At 36.6% G+C, this 18,996-nt stretch overlaps 2 protein-coding genes across 2 annotated transcripts; one reads left to right on the forward strand and one right to left on the reverse strand.

Annotated features, from left to right (window-relative positions):
* Positions 1-1,999: 1,999 nt before the first annotated feature.
* On the forward strand, positions 2,000-5,451 carry LOC306843264 (inositol oxygenase; the record flags this gene model as incomplete). Its single annotated transcript, XM_079374636.1, has 10 exons — positions 2,000-2,017; positions 2,200-2,271; positions 2,377-2,457; positions 2,689-2,851; positions 3,083-3,150; positions 3,241-3,350; positions 4,102-4,169; positions 4,925-4,974; positions 5,087-5,199; positions 5,326-5,451. The coding sequence occupies 10 exons, from the start codon at positions 2,000-2,002 to the stop codon at positions 5,432-5,434; spliced, it is 852 nt and encodes a 283-aa protein (XP_079230762.1). The 3' UTR covers positions 5,435-5,451.
* A 134-nt stretch (positions 5,452-5,585) lies between these two features.
* On the reverse strand, positions 5,586-18,615 carry LOC306842682 (lipase maturation factor 2-like). Its single transcript, XM_079373685.1, has 14 exons — positions 18,425-18,615; positions 17,524-17,777; positions 15,268-15,296; positions 14,820-15,010; positions 13,747-13,925; positions 13,524-13,662; positions 12,670-12,804; positions 12,485-12,590; positions 12,324-12,420; positions 10,174-10,356; positions 9,508-9,676; positions 9,275-9,386; positions 8,829-8,937; positions 5,586-7,044 (listed from the first exon to the last, which is right to left on the reverse strand). The coding sequence occupies exons 1-14, from the start codon at positions 18,516-18,518 to the stop codon at positions 6,637-6,639; spliced, it is 2,205 nt and encodes a 734-aa protein (XP_079229811.1). The 5' UTR covers positions 18,519-18,615; the 3' UTR covers positions 5,586-6,636.
* Between the last annotated feature and the right edge of the window lie 381 nt (positions 18,616-18,996).

Consider the following 18,996-nt stretch of genomic DNA (forward strand, 5'->3'; position numbering starts at 1 on the left):
ATGCTGTGTATTTTAATATGATTTAGCCGTTTCAATAGACAAAACAAATGCAAATGTTATTGTTTTGTTTGTTAGCGTTATGTGGGCAGCTGTAAAAGAATGAAAACACATATAGTATATGCACAGATCATTACCACTGTGACCTTCTGAGTATAAAAACAATGTGGTAAAATCAATGTGACTCGGCTGGAATATGATCAAATGCACCAATCTGTAATAAATAGTTGCACTGCCATTGAAAGATTTTTGAATGTTTGTGAAAGAAGTCTCTTCTGCTCACCAGGCTGCATTTCTTTGAGCAAATATACAGTAAAAACAGAAATACTATAACATATGGTTTGAGTATATTTTAAAACATAATTTATTCCTGTGATGCAAGCTGTATTTTCAGCATCATTACTCCAGTCTTTGTCACATGATCCTTCAGAAATCATTGTAATATGCCGATTTACTGCTCAAGAAACATTACCTATTATTCTCAATGCTGAAAAGAAAACAGTTGAGCAACTTAACATGTTTGTGGAACCCATGATACGTTTTTCAGGATTCTTTGATGAATGACAGAAACGGCATTTATTTGAAACAGAAATATTCTGTAAGATTATAAATGTATTTACAGTCACTTTTGATCAAATTAATGCATCATTGTTAAATGAAAGTATTATTTAGTAAGCAATCTGGGTATTGTGGCCTAGTGTTACTGTACTAATACTGAATTTCAGATGTAGCCTGCTATTAATTTGACATAGTGCTTTTTACTTACTGGAAGCTCTCTCTCTTAACTCAATGGAAACCCCTTCTTACAACATTCTCCTTATGCGATGTCCATTCAGGAGAGTCAGACTGCCACCTGATGGCTGCAGGCTTGAAACATTACACAAAGAGTTACACAAAAAATATGAATACATTATGCATGTTATAATACATTGGATTGGTCGCGTCAACTTTTGCTGCAGAGTTATTCTCAATTAAACATCTACTATAATGCAACAAAAAAATGCAGTTTGAATATTTTGAATGGCTGTTGATAGAAAGAGATGCTTTGAGAGGCAGAAGGTGTAGTTATAGTATCCATTTAATAATAATATTTAACATCTCTTTAACGGCATAACCAAACATGTCCTGCTAAAGATGAGGAAACAAAGGAATGTGCTCTCTAAACAACATACATCACAGACTCACCCACAAACTATCAGCCAATAAAAATTAGGGGTGTAACCTACTGTACATAAAAGGACACACACTAGACTTTACATCAACTCTGCCTTAAAAACAAACATGCAGACTGTCAATACAATCCCCCAAAATGTGCTGTTGTGCTTTGCGGCACTAGAGACTGACTGACAGCTCACTATTTACAAAGTCAAATTCAAAGAATCACTGTCATCATGATACCAATCTGAAGGTTCTGAACGTTCTTGTGAAGCACAAATAAAACAGTTTAGATATGATCTAAAATAAGAGTCTTTAAACAAGCATTGAAGCCGCTGTTAAAAAATAAAAAAATAAATAAATAAAATAAAAAAAGAGTCAGTAAAATCAAAAATAATTGTAATCTTTGGGGAAGATAATATTCAGATTGATATGAAAAATACAATTAAAATTAAGATAAAAATTAAAACCTACAAAATAGAAAACAAAACTGAAAACCACATTAAAACAAATGTATGAATATAATGGTGTATGGTAATGAAGTAACTCATTCACGTTCTAAATTACTATTAAACCAAAATCCCTTGGTCACTGTAACGTACAGAGTGTCCTTTCTGAACCAGACTGTATTTGGGCCAAGATATCTCAGTAAAGAGCACTCAAACACACACTGAGGGACCCCTGGAGGCTCCAGAGAGAAAGCAAAGTGGAGAAAGTTAAAGTGTTACTAGTTTTTCCCACTACAGCTCAGAGACCCCACACGCACAGCATTGATAAATAGAGCAGTCCGAGACGCCAAACACACAACATCCTCCTTCATCCTCAACATCACACTCTCAGCTGAATCATGAGGGTGGTGAACCTGGTATGTACCTGACATTCAGACTATTATTTACATGCATGCTTCATAATTTCCTCAACGGTGCATAAAGCAGAATTATAGCTATTATATATATGAATAACCATTTTTGATAATATGGCAATGCAGAAAATTGGTAGACTAAGTCTTATTAGTTGTATCTCTTAAACACAATCTCTAACTACTAGGGTCCGGATCCCTCTCTGGCATATCGCCCTGATAGTCATGAGAAAGACCAATCAGAATTCAGGAACTTTGAGGTAAAACTTGGAATTATGCATATTCTTAATTCATATTTTCTTGTAGCATTCCTTTTAATAAAACCCTCTTATTTCTATTTTGATGTGTGTACATGTCTAACACAGAGTGGAGCTCTCTTTGACCGTGTGTTTAATACGTACAAGCTGATGCACACGTACCAAACGCTGGACTTTGTCAAACAGAAGGTTGGTAAAATAAAATAAGCAAAATAAACGCTACAATTCTGAATCTCAGATATTACTAAAGGAAATGCATACATTCTGGATCAGCTACACAGTACAGAATCATATATTGCAAGTTTATTCTACTGTTTAACTTGACGTGTTTCTTTGGAGTTAAAATTTGGTCGCTCTGTGATGACCCAGATAAATGACACACACAAACACTGAACATGACCTCTCACCTCTGACCTTCAGCACCTGGAATGGGCGAACTGCAATCACTTCAGCATGAGAATGATGGAGAACATCGATTCCCTGGACGAGCTTGTTGATGAATCCGACCCTGACGTTGACTTCCCAAACTCTTTCCATGCCTTCCAGACCGCCGAGGGAATCCGCAAAGAGCATCCTGATAAAGGTGAGAGGTCAGCGGGGACAAAGGTCACAGACGTCGCCTTAGTGTACTTAGATAAGACTGTCTTTTACAATAACACATACCTGAAGTTTCTTTGGTTTCTGATCAATATGTCCAAACCTGCAGGGCTACTTTCAGGACTGAAATCCATTTCTAAATGTAAAAGCTTTTTGTGCATATTTATATTTGGTCAAATGTTAAAATCCAACTGAATTTAAAATAGCTTCTCTCCAGATTGGTTCCAGCTAGTCGGTCTGATCCATGACATCGGAAAAATCATGGCCCTGTATGGGGAGCCGCAGGTGAGAGACAAAAGCATTTAATCAGTGTAAAAACCTACGACAGCTGTCCCGTGATAAATAATACATAGAATGCTACGGTGTGTGTTTAAGTGGGCTGTAGTTGGAGATACATTCCCAGTTGGATGCAAGTTTCAGAATTCAATAGTGTTCAGAAACTCAACATTTGAAGGCAATCCGGATGGGAAGAAGCCTGCACTCAAGTACACCTTTCTGTCTTCTACATACATTTAAATACTATTATAGTGTATATTACTAACTTTTAGTCATTTTTATATTAAATTAATTTATTTTCAGCTTTGGGATCTTTAAAAAACATTTGTGACTCTGCAGCACAAAACCAGTCTTAAGTCGCTGGGTTATATTTGTAGCAATAGCCAAAAATACATTGTATGGGTCAAAATGATTGATTTTTCTTTTATGCCAAAAATCATTAGGATATTAAGTAAAGATCATGTTCCATGAAGATATTTTGTAAATTTCCTACTGTAAATATATCAAAACTTAATTTTTGATTAGTAACATGCATTGCTAAGAACTACATTTGGACAATTTTCTCTATTTTTTTGCACCATCAGATTCTCAAATAGTTTTATCTCGGCCAAATATTGCCCATCTATTGTCCAAACCATAGATCAATGGAAAGATTATTTATTCAGCTTTCAGATGATATATAAATTTCAAATTTAAAAAAATTGACCCTTATGACTGGTTTTGTGGTCCAGGGTCACATCTATACTTAGCTTAACTTTAATTTATGTTAATGTCAGTTCTAGTAATTTTAATACTCCAGATTAAACATTTTTATTTCAGTTACTTGCAAAGGCAACATATCTAATTCTTTTAAGTTCCCCCCCATCTGATATTCATTTTATTTTTAAATGATCCAAGATGTAAAAATATGTCGTATAGTATTCTACCGGATGGTTTTGGCATATGTTTTTTTCATTGCAGCACAGAATTTGGGATTTATGAACCACAATGTGGACTTGATAACATCCTGATGTCTTGGGGACATGATGGTGAGTGATGCACACAAGACCATTATGACGATACATCTATAGTCTCACTGTGAAACATACTATCATTCAAATGTTTGCGATCAGTTGAAAGAATTACTCGTTTTATTTAGCAAAGATGCATTAAATTGTGTCAAAAGTGAAAGTAAAGACATTTATAATGTTGATTTCAAATAAATGCTGAGCTTTCTATTCATCAATCCTGAAAAAGGTATTACGGTTTCCACAATAAATATTAAGCAGCACAACTGTTTTCAACACTGATAACAATAATGTGGTAACACTTTATTTTACGGTTACATCTATTAGTTGCTTATCAGCATGCATATTACTAGAATATGAGCCATGCATTAGTGCTAATCCTATCCAATACCTAAACTTAACTACCTTACTAACTATTAATAAGCAGCAAATTAAGAATTTATTGAGGGGAAAGTCATAGTTAATAGTTAACAAGTGTTACCTATTCTAAAGTGTGACAATAAAGGTTTCTTGAGCAGCAAATCAGTATATTAGAATGATTTCTGAAGGATCATGTGACACTGAAGACTGGAGTAATGATGCTGAAAATTCAGCTTTGCATCAAAGAAATAAATTACATATTAAAATAGAAGAGTTATTGTAATAATATTTTACAATATTACTGTTTCTTTGTTCAAATAAATGCAGTCAAAAAATTATTTTAGACCTGAACCTGCTGAACGGTACTGAATTTGCTGCTGAAGTGACTAATGAAAATTCTTCTCGCTCTATTCTAGAGTATCTATACCGGGTAATGAAGTTCAACAAATGCACCATCCCTGAGGAGGTACTGCCACAGAGCTCACCTGAAAAGCAAACAAATATAAACACACATACACAAACAATACGCTTTCATTCATGCTTTTAAAAGCCACTTTAAAACACTTTTCTTCTGCCAGGGACTTTACATGATCCGCTTCCACTCCTTTTACCCCTGGCACACAAATGGAGACTACATGCACTTATGCAACGAGAAAGACCAGCAGATGCTGCCCTGGGTCAAAGAGTTTAAGTAAGTCATGAGTTTCTCAATGAGAGCTCGTTTGTGTGTCCGTTTAATCTGCTGTGTGACCCACATATTGAAGGTCTGACCGCTCACTGATCAAAAACATGCGTCTGTTTGTCTTTCCTCTGACAGCAAGTTTGATTTGTACACCAAGAGCACTGAACTACCGGACGTGGAGAGTCTGAGGCCGTATTATCAGTCTCTCATTGATAAGTACTGCCCCGGGATACTGCGCTGGTGAACGTGTACGTATAGTTTTTGCTCTGTGGGCAGTAAAACGGGTGAAAAACTTTAGCCAATTAGAAACCACCTAACATTTTGGCACTTTGGAATCTTCCTCAGAAAATAAAATAAATAAAAGAATCAAATAAAATGATAAAAGCGAACAAGGTATGAATAAAATAAGTTTTTAATTTCTTGATATACAATAAACTGTGGGAATCAGTTCAAATACCTATACTTTTCTACAACAAACTAAAACAAAGAAATATGAATTATTAATATCCAACACTTTATCGTATATATTCATTGTTAATGCCATATTAAGATTACGTCTAAAAGATCAAATGAATTTTACTTTAAAATGTAAATGTCTTTGGAAATAATGGTGCTTGTGCCAGTATATATTTTTCTATGTTTATTAAAAATATTACAAAACATTAAAGCTGAGTGTTTTTTGGTGCATCTTCACTTATATTAACACAATAAACATGCTGTACATCTCAGTGGTCAAGCATGTTATTACAATACAATACACAAATATCACAGACCATAACCAGTTACAGTCCAATAAACCATTTCCTGTCATATGACACCACCTATACAACATGACAGTCGAAGTGGAACATGTCATTTTCTGATAACTAGATTTCTAATGCTCTTGGTATACTGTAAGGCACTGCACATACTGGGCTTCGTTCATAAAAATAATGTTTGTCTACATTAACGAGTGCTGTTTTTGGTATTTTGTTGCATTCGATTCAAAGTGTCATTTATGTAAGAATGATTTTAAAAACATAAATCCCACTTCTGTTTAATGAGGTCCAGTATGTGCATTTAAATTTACAGTGTTTTACAGTTATTTTTAGTTCTTATGGTGGAAGACATCCTGGCTTTTATTAATATGGTATGTAGCAGTATGGGAAAACAATAACCTACCTTGTTTTGCATTTACCTGTCAAAGCAATCGAAGACCATACAGCAAAATCCCTTGTTTGCAGTGTGGCCCTTCAATCGGGTTTTAGTTGAACTAAACTGGTGGGAAAATCAAGGACACTACTGGGAAACATGAAAGCGTCACTACACTGCCTACATCTCTCATACCTGCCTGTGAAAACAGAGAAAAGTCAATGTTTGACACAACGAGGGTGGAAGTGCTGGTGTTTTGGGGTAGATGTTATTACCCTGAGCTGGAATTAAAGCCTTCAGATGATCAAAAAAACCTCACTTCCTTTTCCTGAGGTTGTCCACTTCCGTTTCCTCGGTGTTCACTTCCTCTTCCTCTTCAATTTCTCCTTCCTGTTCTTCTTCACTTCCTGCATCTTCGTCCTGCTCTTTTCCATCTTCCTGTGCATCATGTTTTGCATCCTCCTCATGTTTCTTCTCATCCTCCAGCGCCACATCGGAGCGCATCCGTCCTGCGGCCTGTTTATCTGTGTGTTTGTTCTGGAGCGATTCGTGCTGGTGGGGATGTGCACGTGATCGCAGAGAGTTGAGGAGACACACGGTCACAGCCGAGCTGAAGAGAATCCAGAGCAGAAGAGGAGCTGGTATCTCACGGGCATGTTCTCCAACATGATGCAAGAACTGTGGCAGCATAGCATTCGAGCTGCGCCTCGGAGGAGCCTTATCCTAATCAACAAAAAGAAAGATGCAGATGACATTTAAAACAAAAACAAGATCGTTAAATCTTTGTTAATCAACACATGACTGTTTGTGAGTGAGAAGGAGAGAGCAGAGCCTAAACATAAATACAGTGTTTGAGGGTCAACTCTCTTGACTTCAGCTAATAGGAACATCAAAAACATCATAGCAATGGATAGTAATGTCATTTTAAAAAACCTTTGAAATGTTCTTCAAAAACTGTATTAAATAAATTATCTAGTTTTCAAGTCCTGACATAAAGATGAATATAGCGATTGACCTCAACAAATGAAAAATAGTTTTTATTATCCAATACTTTAGCTTGCGTATTCATTATATTATGTAGTCATATAAGGCTGCACGATTAATTGAAAAAAGAAATTTGCCCTATTTTCGTATATAGACTGAAGATAAAATTAATTTTACTTTACCCCTCTGGTCACACTTGTGATTTTCATGGTCAAAAGTGACCGGACACCTAAAATTTTACATTTTTCCCCCACCAGTAAAATCAATGTAACATGTTTTTGTTTAATAATATTTTTTATTTTGTATTTTGAGAGAATTTCATGGTTGTAATTAATATTTATGCAATAATTATGATCAAATTTTCCCATTGAATTTTTTTTTTCTTCATATATATTTTCTATTACTTTTCAATTATGGCAGTATTTCATGTTAAAATAGAGCCAATGCCTTTAAAATCCAATTTTTGAAGCTAGATTAGTGCGATCTGGTGGGAGTAAAATAAGAAAAACACCTGCAATTCCATGGTTTAGCCCATAGATTCCTATATAGCTATATATAAAAGGCCTATACATTCTCTAATTGTTTTTAGACAAATACTTATTTTTATTAAGTTGTGGGTTTGGATATTTAGTAAACAGTGATGTTTTTCTGTGGGCGGAGCTTAGCTGGAGGCAGAAAGATTCCACTGACTGCTTCACTAACGCTAGCTTTGAAGTTTGTTTGTCCAGAATTGTATCCGCATATGTAAGCTCACTCACTGTCCGGGACTGCGATTGTTATTTGAAAAGGTTAACTTTAACGGCCGAACCCAGAATGAGCCGCCTCCAGTTCTCCCTTTGTTTTGCCTCCAGCTAGCGCTGTGACGTAATCGTGATGTCAACACAAAAAAGGTCTATAACGCTCATAAAATAGTTAAATCTTTTTAAATATCAATGCTTATACCAGTGCATGTTTATTAAAAAAATATTACAAAGCATTAAATTGGCATGATTTTTGTGCAAACAATATTTTAATGAGTTTCATTTTGATTCATCCTCATTATATCACCTCTCTATAAATAATACAAACACAGTGTCTCCTGATGTCACCTATTAAATGTGTCTGTATTTTAAATGATCTGAGATGACCGAACACCTGAGAAAAGATGATGCCAACCCCTCAGAGGACCTCAGAGGATGCCAACGCTCAAACAACATACAGAATTACCAAATTTTGCCATAAGTTAAATATATTAAGGTTCTGCAATATATAAATATATTGTGGAAACTTAATTTCCTGTAGAGCTGCTTTGCAACAATTTGTATCGTAAAAAGCGCTATACAAATAGACTTGAACTTTATCTTTGCTTTGTGCAAATTCAATGCAAATGATTCAAAAACAGGAATAGTTTGTTGAATCAAACTATCCTGCAGATAACAGACGGTGAACTTTAGGTCTGTTTGTTCTCCTGTGAGGTTATCGACATTCAAAATGTGTCCCAATTTAATTACACTTTCACTTTTGACAGAAGACTTGTTTCTTACCTTCAAACCATGTTGAACCAGCATCTGTTCAAGGTAAGAGTCACCAAGGTGCACCATGGGATAGAACTCTTCCACGTACACCCGTCTCCACCATCGCTGGGGATAAGACCTAAACACAAACAAACACATCCAATATGACCAAGTCATCAAAGACAGAAAGTGCAACCAATGAGGCCAAAAACATTAATCTTAAAATTAAAAAAAATTACTACTTTAAAATAAATGTATATCAAATAAAGAAAAATAAAAAAATATGTATTAAAAATATAAAAACTCAAATTTAAGCAACATTTCTCCTTTGAGAGAAAATGAAGTGCTAAAATAATTAAAACTAATAAGTAAAAATTAACATTAACTAAAAATAAAAACTTTAAATTCTGCCAGTTGCCAAGGCAACATTTTACCTTTTTAAAAAATAAAGTAAAATACAATAGGTGAGCACTCACCCGTCCTCTTTGGGTTTGCTGAACCAGTATTTGTAGCGGTGAGCTCGGAGGTATGCAGGAGGCTGTTTGCTGAATGGATACTGAGACTCATCTGTCTGAATGAGTCTGATCACTGCTCAACACACACATGGAATATTTACACAGTCTAGTATAAAACACTGCATCTTGTTCAGACTGATGCACTTGATGCATTTAAATTTCATGCATGCAGAAGTGAACACACGTCAACTCACCGTCTCGTTTGCCCTGCAGGAGTCTGTGTAAGAGGCTGCTGAACCAGGGGCTCTGTGTGTGCGGCCCCAGAGCAGCGAACCACATCTGCCAGTCCAGCCTGGGCTGGTGCGGAGCCACCACAGGGGGCGCTGCGCTCATGTTCCCCGGCTTATACATGAACTCGATCTCCTGCAAAAATATAAAAACACCAAACAATTACTGAACACTACATTAGAAACGTTTACATGGACTACTTTTTGTCAATCCGTACTATCCGATTTTAGATTCTGAAAGTTCCTCTATGCTCCTGAGCCATCAGTTAAATTACTAACAGATTATTTGTGTGCATGTAATAGTAGCTAGTTTTAATTTAACCAACTGAATGATTTAACTTCACCTTGAAAGCTGGTGCATGTAGAGACATTCTTTTGAAAAATTCTGAATAATTAATATTTTTGCAATTTTGGGGCTCCTTGCTGCAGAGAATCTACATACTTCACCTTTAAGATCCTGGTCAAATGATATTTTATTTTCATTCATTCAACTCTTCAGTTACTAGACAGTATTGCAGAGCTTTTAGGCTTTTTTTTATATGATTTCATATTCTTCATGAAGTCTCTCGTTCACATACAATTAAATGATGTAATTCGGACACTACGCACTTGCTCAAATACTAGTAAACTGACCGTCCATGTGTTGCGATCCATACTGCCCTCAATGACCACTTCTGGACGGCCTCCGACGCCAGTCATCCTCCGGAACAATCCATACGAGTTGACCAGCTGGTAACGGTCAGTCAGCTCAAACGCCGTCTTGATGCCAGGCCAGAGGTTACTGTGTGCATCATACTCAAAGTAGGTGTAGGGAACCTGTACACACACTTCATTATTAGAGTCATTATTTTTAAATAGCTTAAAGGGACAGTGCATTTAAAAAATTAAAATTCAGTGCACTACACTTGAAAGACACAAGGAAGTACTCATGTGTATTGAACATAAATAAAATTGATTAGAAAAAAAAATGCAGAAGGCAAGATTTTCAGTAATAAATTACTTAAAGGTGCACTGTGTAATATTTAGATGATCTATAGAGAGAAATGCAATATAATATACATAACTACGTTTTCAGAGGAGTATAAAGACCTTACATAATGAACTGTTAAGTTTTTATTACCTTAGAATGAGCAATTTATATCTACATACACTGCGGGTCCCCTTACATGGAAGTCACCACCATGTTTCTACAGTAGCCCTAAATGGACAAACTGCTCTACAGAGCGCGCTTCGTCACTTTGAAAAACACTGACACCATGATGAACAAGTAACAGTAAAATTAGCAATGACATCGATCGTGGCCTAATGGATAGAGAGTTGGACTTGTAACCCGAAGGTCATGGGTTCGAGTCTTAGGTCCGGCAGGGATTGTAGGTGGGGGGAGTGAATAACCAACACTCTCTCCACCCTCAATACCACGACTGAGGTGAGACCCTTGAGCAAGGCACCGAACCCCCAACTGCTCCCCGGGTGCCGCAGCATTGCCCACTGCTCCGGGGGTATGTTCACTACTGTGTGTACACTTGGATGGGTTAAATGCAAAGCACAAATTCAGAGTATGGGTCACCATACTTGGCCACACACCACCTTTTTTATTGAATAATTAAGTAAATATAATTCCTTAATTTACCTTTGTAAAGAAACCTCATTGCTCTCTGCGGTCTCAGACGACAGCAACTTAGCCTTGTATCAGCCACTGTAGCTTCTCTAAAGGGAGGGGTGAGCGGGGGAATGAGCCGTTGGATGCAATTTGCAACCTCAACAGCTAGATGCCGCTAAAATCTACACACTGCACCTTTAAAGCTGCAGTCCGTAAGTTTTGCCTCGGTCTCCATCTCTGTTTGAAACCTGCAATTGCAGTTATTTGCGGAATTATCTTTATTATGTGGATACTAACGATTTGAGGAGTATGTGTGGCTGTCAGTCACCGCACCGGTGTGGATATTGTACTTAGGAATCACAGATTCTAGCCTACGTCTTAGTAAAAATTCTTGTTTGGGTCATATATTCTGATTATTGTCATCTGAACAAGTAACAAGTCTGCCACTTTTGTTCTGACCAACTGAGGAATAAAACATTACAAATAAATCCTGCACATTTCCCACAAATTCCAACCAGTACCACTCAAATTAGAAAACATTATTATAAGCTAACCGTTGTGAACCAGGCTAAAGTAAGGCCATAGTTTTGAACACTGGCTGGTTATGTACTTGCTCATAAATTGATTTCGGAAAATTTCTAACCAAAAAAAAAAATTTACAGACTGCAGAAATGTATTTCAGTTCCTCATAAAAGCTACTGTACGGTTTGAGAAGACTTGAAATATGGAGACTTCAAAGATGTATGGACTACTTTTATGGTCCATTTTTTTATGTTTTGTCACAATCGATTTTTTTGAATAACTAAAAATTTGTAATTATTAATTTAGCTATTTAACTCATCAGACAGGTTTGGAACAGCATGCAGGTAACCATATGCTGACTTTTTTTTTATTTTGGGATGAACAGGAAACAGTGCTGTTATAGTGAAATATAATAAAACATTAAAAACGTATGCTTGGTTTATTACAGGAAAAATTACAAATTGTCATTTGGTTTATGTTGAAATACTAAAGCTAAAAATAATATTAATAGAAACTAAACAAATATATATAAAAAAATTATAAAAGTCACTAAAAACAAAAATGACAACTTTAATGAAAACAGAAAAAAAGTAAAAATTAATAAATACTATTAAAAGAATATTAATGATCCTAAAACAGCACAGACAAGAAGTTTACTGACCAGACTGATGGCAAACATGGAGACTGTAGCCGCAGCCATAACTGCCCACTGGATTGTGCTCCAGAGACGCCACAACACTCCTCTCACACACGCACACCTGAAACAGAAACATGTTCTACCAGGATGCCATCTAATTGACATACATAACCCACATCACTCACTTAAACATGGAGGAAATGATCTCCCATGTGAGAGACAGCACGCCAATCCAGATACTGGGCACTGTGACCGTCTTCAGAAAGCCGTTGAACTCAAAATACGTAAATGCTGAGGAACAAGAACACAAAGAGAGATGAATCATACTGAACAAGAACTGAACTCAATCAGGTATTGTCGAGAGCTTCACCTGTTTTGGAGGAGACGCTTTTGTTTTCCCAGTCCACCTGCAGGTCAAAGTATTTGACGGTCCAGTGGCCAAGCAGAGCGTATGTCCCAATCTCTAACATCACAGCCAGACCAGAGAACAGAGTCTGCAATGATGCTGGAAAATAACAAAATAATGCTTGTTTTGGCTTCTTTTACACATCTTGTCCTAACAGGGCACATACATCTCCATCTTCATGTAGTATTTGAAAACAGCAAATCAAAAAGACAAAAATATGAAGCAGCACAATAAATAACAAGTATTGTTTCTTGAGCAGCAAATTAGCATATTAAAATGATTTCTGCAGGACACTGAAAACTGGAGTAATGATACTGAAATTTCAGCTTTGTATCACAGGAAAAAATTACATTTTAAAATATATTCAAATAGAAAACAGCCATTTTAAAATTGTAATATTTCTAGTGCTGTCAAACGATTAATCGCAATTAATCGCATCCAAAACAAAAGTTTTTGTTTATGTGTGTGTGTACTATGTATATTTATTATGCATATATTAATGCACACACATGCATGTATATATTTAAGAAAAATGTTACATTTATATATTAAATACATTTATATATGAATATATGCATGTAAATATTTTCAAAATATATGCTGTATGTGTATATACATAATATACACAATCCACACACATATATAATGTAAACAAAAACTCTTATTTTGGATGCGATTAATCACAATTAATCGTTTGACAGCACAAAATATTTCACAATATTACTGTTTTTACTGTATTTTTGAACAAATAAATGCAGCCTTGGTGAGCATAAGAAACTTCTTTCAAAAACATCTTAGTGTAACGCAAGTGTCCATACTGCTCTCGGTCTTTGGCGTGGGTCTTCGGAGCCAGAAGTTCACGTGTTGGTCATCCAGCAGCGACAGGCACAGGGTGATGGTGAGAATATTAAAGAAGTTATAATTCCCAGACAGGATGATCAACACCTGAAGCAGGACCTGTAAACCACCAAAATGTTACATTGATGCACAAACTCATGGGAGCTTCTCAATTTCTGATCAAACACATGCATACTCGCTCACCTGCATGTAGAAGGCGGCGAGTCTGTGTCTTCGTATGGGGCTGAAGAAAATGAAGGGAACGGCGATCTCGATAACAAACGTTCCCACCACACTGAGCTTCTGGAACCACACCGGCAGCTGATGAGCGAACCAGGCCAGAGAGGTCGGTATACACTGGGTCTCATAGTGATAGGTCAAAGCTGATGAGAAAATAACAGAATATAGTGTTCGACAGTGAACTGACATGACTAATTTGAGGTGTATTTTTATTTTCAGACACAAAATCAATAGGCATAGTGGAAACACTGTCAAAACTTCCATCGGATTTAGTACTTAAACATTTCTTCGCTCAAACAACAAGGTCATGGGTTCGACTACCAGGGGAAGCTGGGAAGAACTGATAAAATGTGTATCGTGAATGCAATATAAGTCGCTTTGGATAAATTAGTAAATATACATATTCTCCTGAAAATAAATAAATACAAACAAAATTAAAAGAATAACTAAATAGGTAAATAAAGTTCACTTTAAATTCCAGAGTAGAGACATCAGTTACCTAAACATTTAAGATTACGAAGAAGTTTAAGAATTAACATACTGCTTAATTATGGAAATTAAAGTGGAAAGGAAAGTATTAAATAAATGTAATTTTATCAAATTAATCTTAAAAAAAAAAAAAAAAAAAACCCACACACATAATATATATATATAAAACATTTAAAAATCCTACATTTTATAAAAAATAACCCCTACTCATTCAAAGCATATAAACATTAATAATTATAAGAATATAGAGACTTTTATAAAAGATTGTATTACATTGTTGTCACATCTTTGGGGGGTGAAATATATTTTTAATCTACTGTTAAATGTTTTAATTCTTAGCACTATAAAATAACCACTCAAACCATAGATTTTGCTTCCAGTTCATTTGTTACACAAGACATCAACTCCAGAGCACTGCATTGTGGGACACTTTGTTACACTGTGCTCACATATTGTAAAAACAGTAGTTTTAAATACATGCTGAACCAGGAGCAAATCCAGAACATGTGGAAACAGATATATTCTTCAAATCTCAGCTGATTCCTCACCGGTCAAGCCCCACCAGGTGGGACAGCGGCTGGTCAGTTTGACGATACCCGACACAAACATCAGCCGAAACAACAGCCAGCGCGCCAGCCAGAAAGTCACGCCGTCATGGAGACGCACCTTTGAAGACCAGGGCATTTTCAGGGGAGCAATGAGAATGGCCAAGAACCCCGTCTCCAGCAAGAGGTTATCCCTGAGATCAAGAAGTTTGACACATTTGAACTCTGGCTTCTGATGTGCTGAAGTTATTAACACAGACGTGAAACTACTGTAAATAGCACTCTGAGTGTCTCTCGAAGTCAAGACTGTTTTGTTGCTATGGTTGGAAAGCGGTTAAACAAAGCCATAGACCATTACATAACAGACAATTTGGGGAATAAGAATACTTGTGAATCAATAAAACATCTGGTGGTGCACCAGCAACACGCTGACAGAAAATCTAATACTCACCACTGAAAGTATAAGAAGACCTGGCCCACCTACAGAAACAAGAAGCATTATATTTCAGTACCTTCCACATTAACTTCTAAAATCACATTTTTACCCTTGATAAGTAGTGTTTATGATACCTATTGGTCAGCAAATATGTTTTTTTTTTTTTTTAGGTAATAGTCAACAGCAGGTTGGATGTAATATGATACAATGGAGTTTAAAGAATGCAAATTAGACAAAATTAAGTTGTGCAATATATATATATATATATATATATATATATATATATATATATAATTACACCATGCCCTCCATAAGTATTGGAACAGTAAAGACAAAATTGCTCTGTTGTCTGTGAAGTCAAGACATTTACAAATATGATTAAAAGATGAATACGAGACAAAAATACAGAATGTCACATTTTATTATTCGGTGATTCAACACATACATGTTTTACCAAATAAAAAGAACAGCACTTTTAGAGTTCATCCACTCATTGATGTGAGCATAAGTATTGGGACAGTTGAACATAAGGCAGATATAAAAGATTAAAAGTTATTATTTTGTTGCAGATCCCTTGCGCACAATCACAGCAGTGAGTCTGTGACCCATAGACATCACCAGACTCTTGGTCTCATCCTTTGAAATGCTTTTCCCAGCCTTTAATGCAGCCAATTCCAATTGTTGCTTGTTTTGGGGAGTTTCTGCCTTTCCTCTCCTCTCCAGCTGGTGAAATTCATGTTCAATCGGATTTAAATCTGGACTTTCCATTTCTTTGCCCTTATAAATTCCTTGACTGAACTGGCAGGGTGTCTTGGGTCATTGTCCTGATGCAATATGAAGCACTTCCCAATGAATCTGGTGGCATTTTCTTGAACATTGGTAGGTAAGATGGTTTTGAACCCTTCCAAGTTCATTTTGCTACTGTCATCATACATTAAGTCATCAGTAAAGTTGAGAGGGCCTGTTCCAGAGACAGCCATGCATGCCCATGCCATGACACCACCTCCACCATGCTTTACAGATGAGGCTGTATGCTTGGGATCATTACAGTTCCTTTCTTTTCTCCACATTTTTGCTTTCCCATCACTTATATAAAGGCTCATCTTTGTCTCATCTGTCCATAAACACAGTTCCAAAACTCTTCTGGCTCACCTTTGTGCTTTATTGCAAACTCTAATCTTGCCTTTCTATTTTTGGTGCTGGTCAGCGGTTTGCATCTTGCTGTGTAGCATCTGTAATTCTGTGTCAAAGTCTCCTGAGGACAGTAGATTGTCAGAGCATCACCCCAGCTTTCTGGAAGTTATTGGTGATTTTACAGACACGTCTTTTAGGTTTCATTTTCACAGCTTTTAAGATTTGTCTGTCATCAACTACTGTTGTTTTCTCAGCCGATCAGGTCGTTGTTGGTTGCTGGGGTCACTGGTGGTTTCCAAACTCTTGATTTCTCCATGCCCTTTGTTTTTGTTATAGCTCTAATTGACTTCCTCTTTTCTTTTAGCATCCAAATTTCTTGCTTTTCTCTCATATATACATATCTCTCATGCACTGTCGCTCTCTCTCTTTCTCTCGGACACACTCGCTCTCTCTCTCCGCGTTCGCTTCACTTTCGTCTAGCCCGGCGCCTTATAATCACACAATCCCTGCATCCCAATGTGCATACTATACACCCTATCTGCCCTAAATAGTATTGAAAATTACTACTATCACATAGAATTTAGGATGGATAGCGTGCACATTGGGACGCAGGCAATGATTTCCTTCTGCGCTGCGATAATGGCAAAAAGTTGGGGTCAAACCTTATCATTAAACTTAATTAATGATAATTTGCATTAAAAAAATATTAACGTTGACAGTCCTAATAAAAAAAAAAAAAAAAAAAAAAAATTATATATATATATATATATATATATATATACACACACATTTCTGTTGGCAAAATATCAAATAAGGTCACAATATCAAGTGTAAAAAAAAAAAAAAAAAAAAAAAAAAAAAAAAAAAAAAAAAAAAAAAAAGAAGGCCATCAATAAGGCCTAATTACTTGGCCAGTGTTTGGTCATTATTTTAATTATCAGCATCAGCCAATAACCTGGTACAAGGAGTTTCCAGATACTAATTTGTGTGTAATCTTTTTTATTTTTTATTTTTTTGCCAGAAGCTTTTGGGGGATTTTTTTTTCCTGTCAGCCATAGGCCACCTGTTCTCTATACATTACACAAGCCAGTGAAAAGCGCACTAGTGGTTTCATTAATGTGTGAACGGAGTCTGTACCTGGTAGAGGGACAGATAGAGTATCCAGAGCACCAAGAAGACTCTGCAGTCTCTGAGCACCGGCAGAGCCAGAGTCATTAAACTGAGCAGAGCTCCGGTCAGACTCAGCAGCTCCATGCACTGCTGCGTGTCCAAACCCAGCCGAGGACCGAACCACAGCAGCGTGGGAGAATCCTTCAGCTGCTCCAAAACACTCTTCCCAGACACCCGCAGCTGCAACCGCCCCGGCAGCACACCCTCGTTCCCATACAGGCCTAAAGACAGAGAGATCACATGGACATGGTTTTGATTTGTGACCTAAAAATGGTGCACAATCTGAAATGAGATTTATTTTATGTCATAGTGTTACTTTAAGTTTTAGAATCCCAAAACTTTATTTCCAGGTTTCAGGTCCCAGATTGCTTATGTGGTCTCAGACATATGGTACTGAATGATTACCATATCCAACTTTATATGCTAGACATACAGTATACCACTGTATATGGCCAAAAACATTGCATATAATACTATAATAAATTTACAAAAATAATGGTGTGTGTGTTTGTTTGTGCATATATTAAATGCATTTCCTCTTGAGTGAAAACATGGCTGTAATATTCATATTTTACAGTCTGTATGTTTTTGAACAGGCGTCCACATGCTCTATCTAATCTGAGATGCTTTGCACAGACAGTTCTGCAAGACATTAAATATGGGTCCTTTAAAATAAAAATACTGTAACATCTCCCTAAACCGCGAAAGTACTGGAATAAACATCCTGCAGACTATTAACTTACCTAATGTATTCACAGATGAGCATGTCCATTTAAAATACATGTCTAAAAGAGTTTTCCTGCATGTGTCACTGATGAACTTGTGCTGTTAGTTCAAAACATGCAAGTAAACAAATCTTCAAACTCACCTGGAATCTGCACGAAAAGAGACGCGAAGGCAAACATATAAACAGCAGACAGGCACCACAAGAACATGTGCCTCGGCAGCCTTGTATCTCCCATTTTTTAAAGGAAACAGATGGAGTAGGATTCTCCTCAAGATGGAGATCAGGGAGGTTTGAATGCACAGCACTGCCTCTGTGGCGAATACTTGGCTCATGAATATTAATTACGCCACGCTCGGGGAAGTGAAGTTGATTGGCTGACTGGTGTGGGTTAGTATGTGGACGTTGGAGGACTTAATGATGATCCCTACTGCTGTGAACGTTTGACTTTTCATGAATATGTATTACGTCAATAGACGCTCGTCCGTGAGAGCAGCCGATTGGCTGAAAGGCAGACGTTGGAAAGAGGCGTTACAGAGCGAACCTATCGTAAGACTCGGCTCATGAATATTAAGTAGGTTGCGCACTTACCTGGAGATCTATGAAGGTTGACAAGCAGAAATCAACATGACCTAATTTCTGACCAAGAGGAACAGTACTTAACTTATTTACTTATTCTGTTGACTAAATTTCACATTCATAAGTGTAAATCTACC

Source organism: Barbus barbus, assembly GCF_936440315.1.
Source record: "Barbus barbus genome assembly, chromosome: 23".
Lineage (NCBI taxonomy): Eukaryota > Metazoa > Chordata > Actinopteri > Cypriniformes > Cyprinidae > Barbus > Barbus barbus.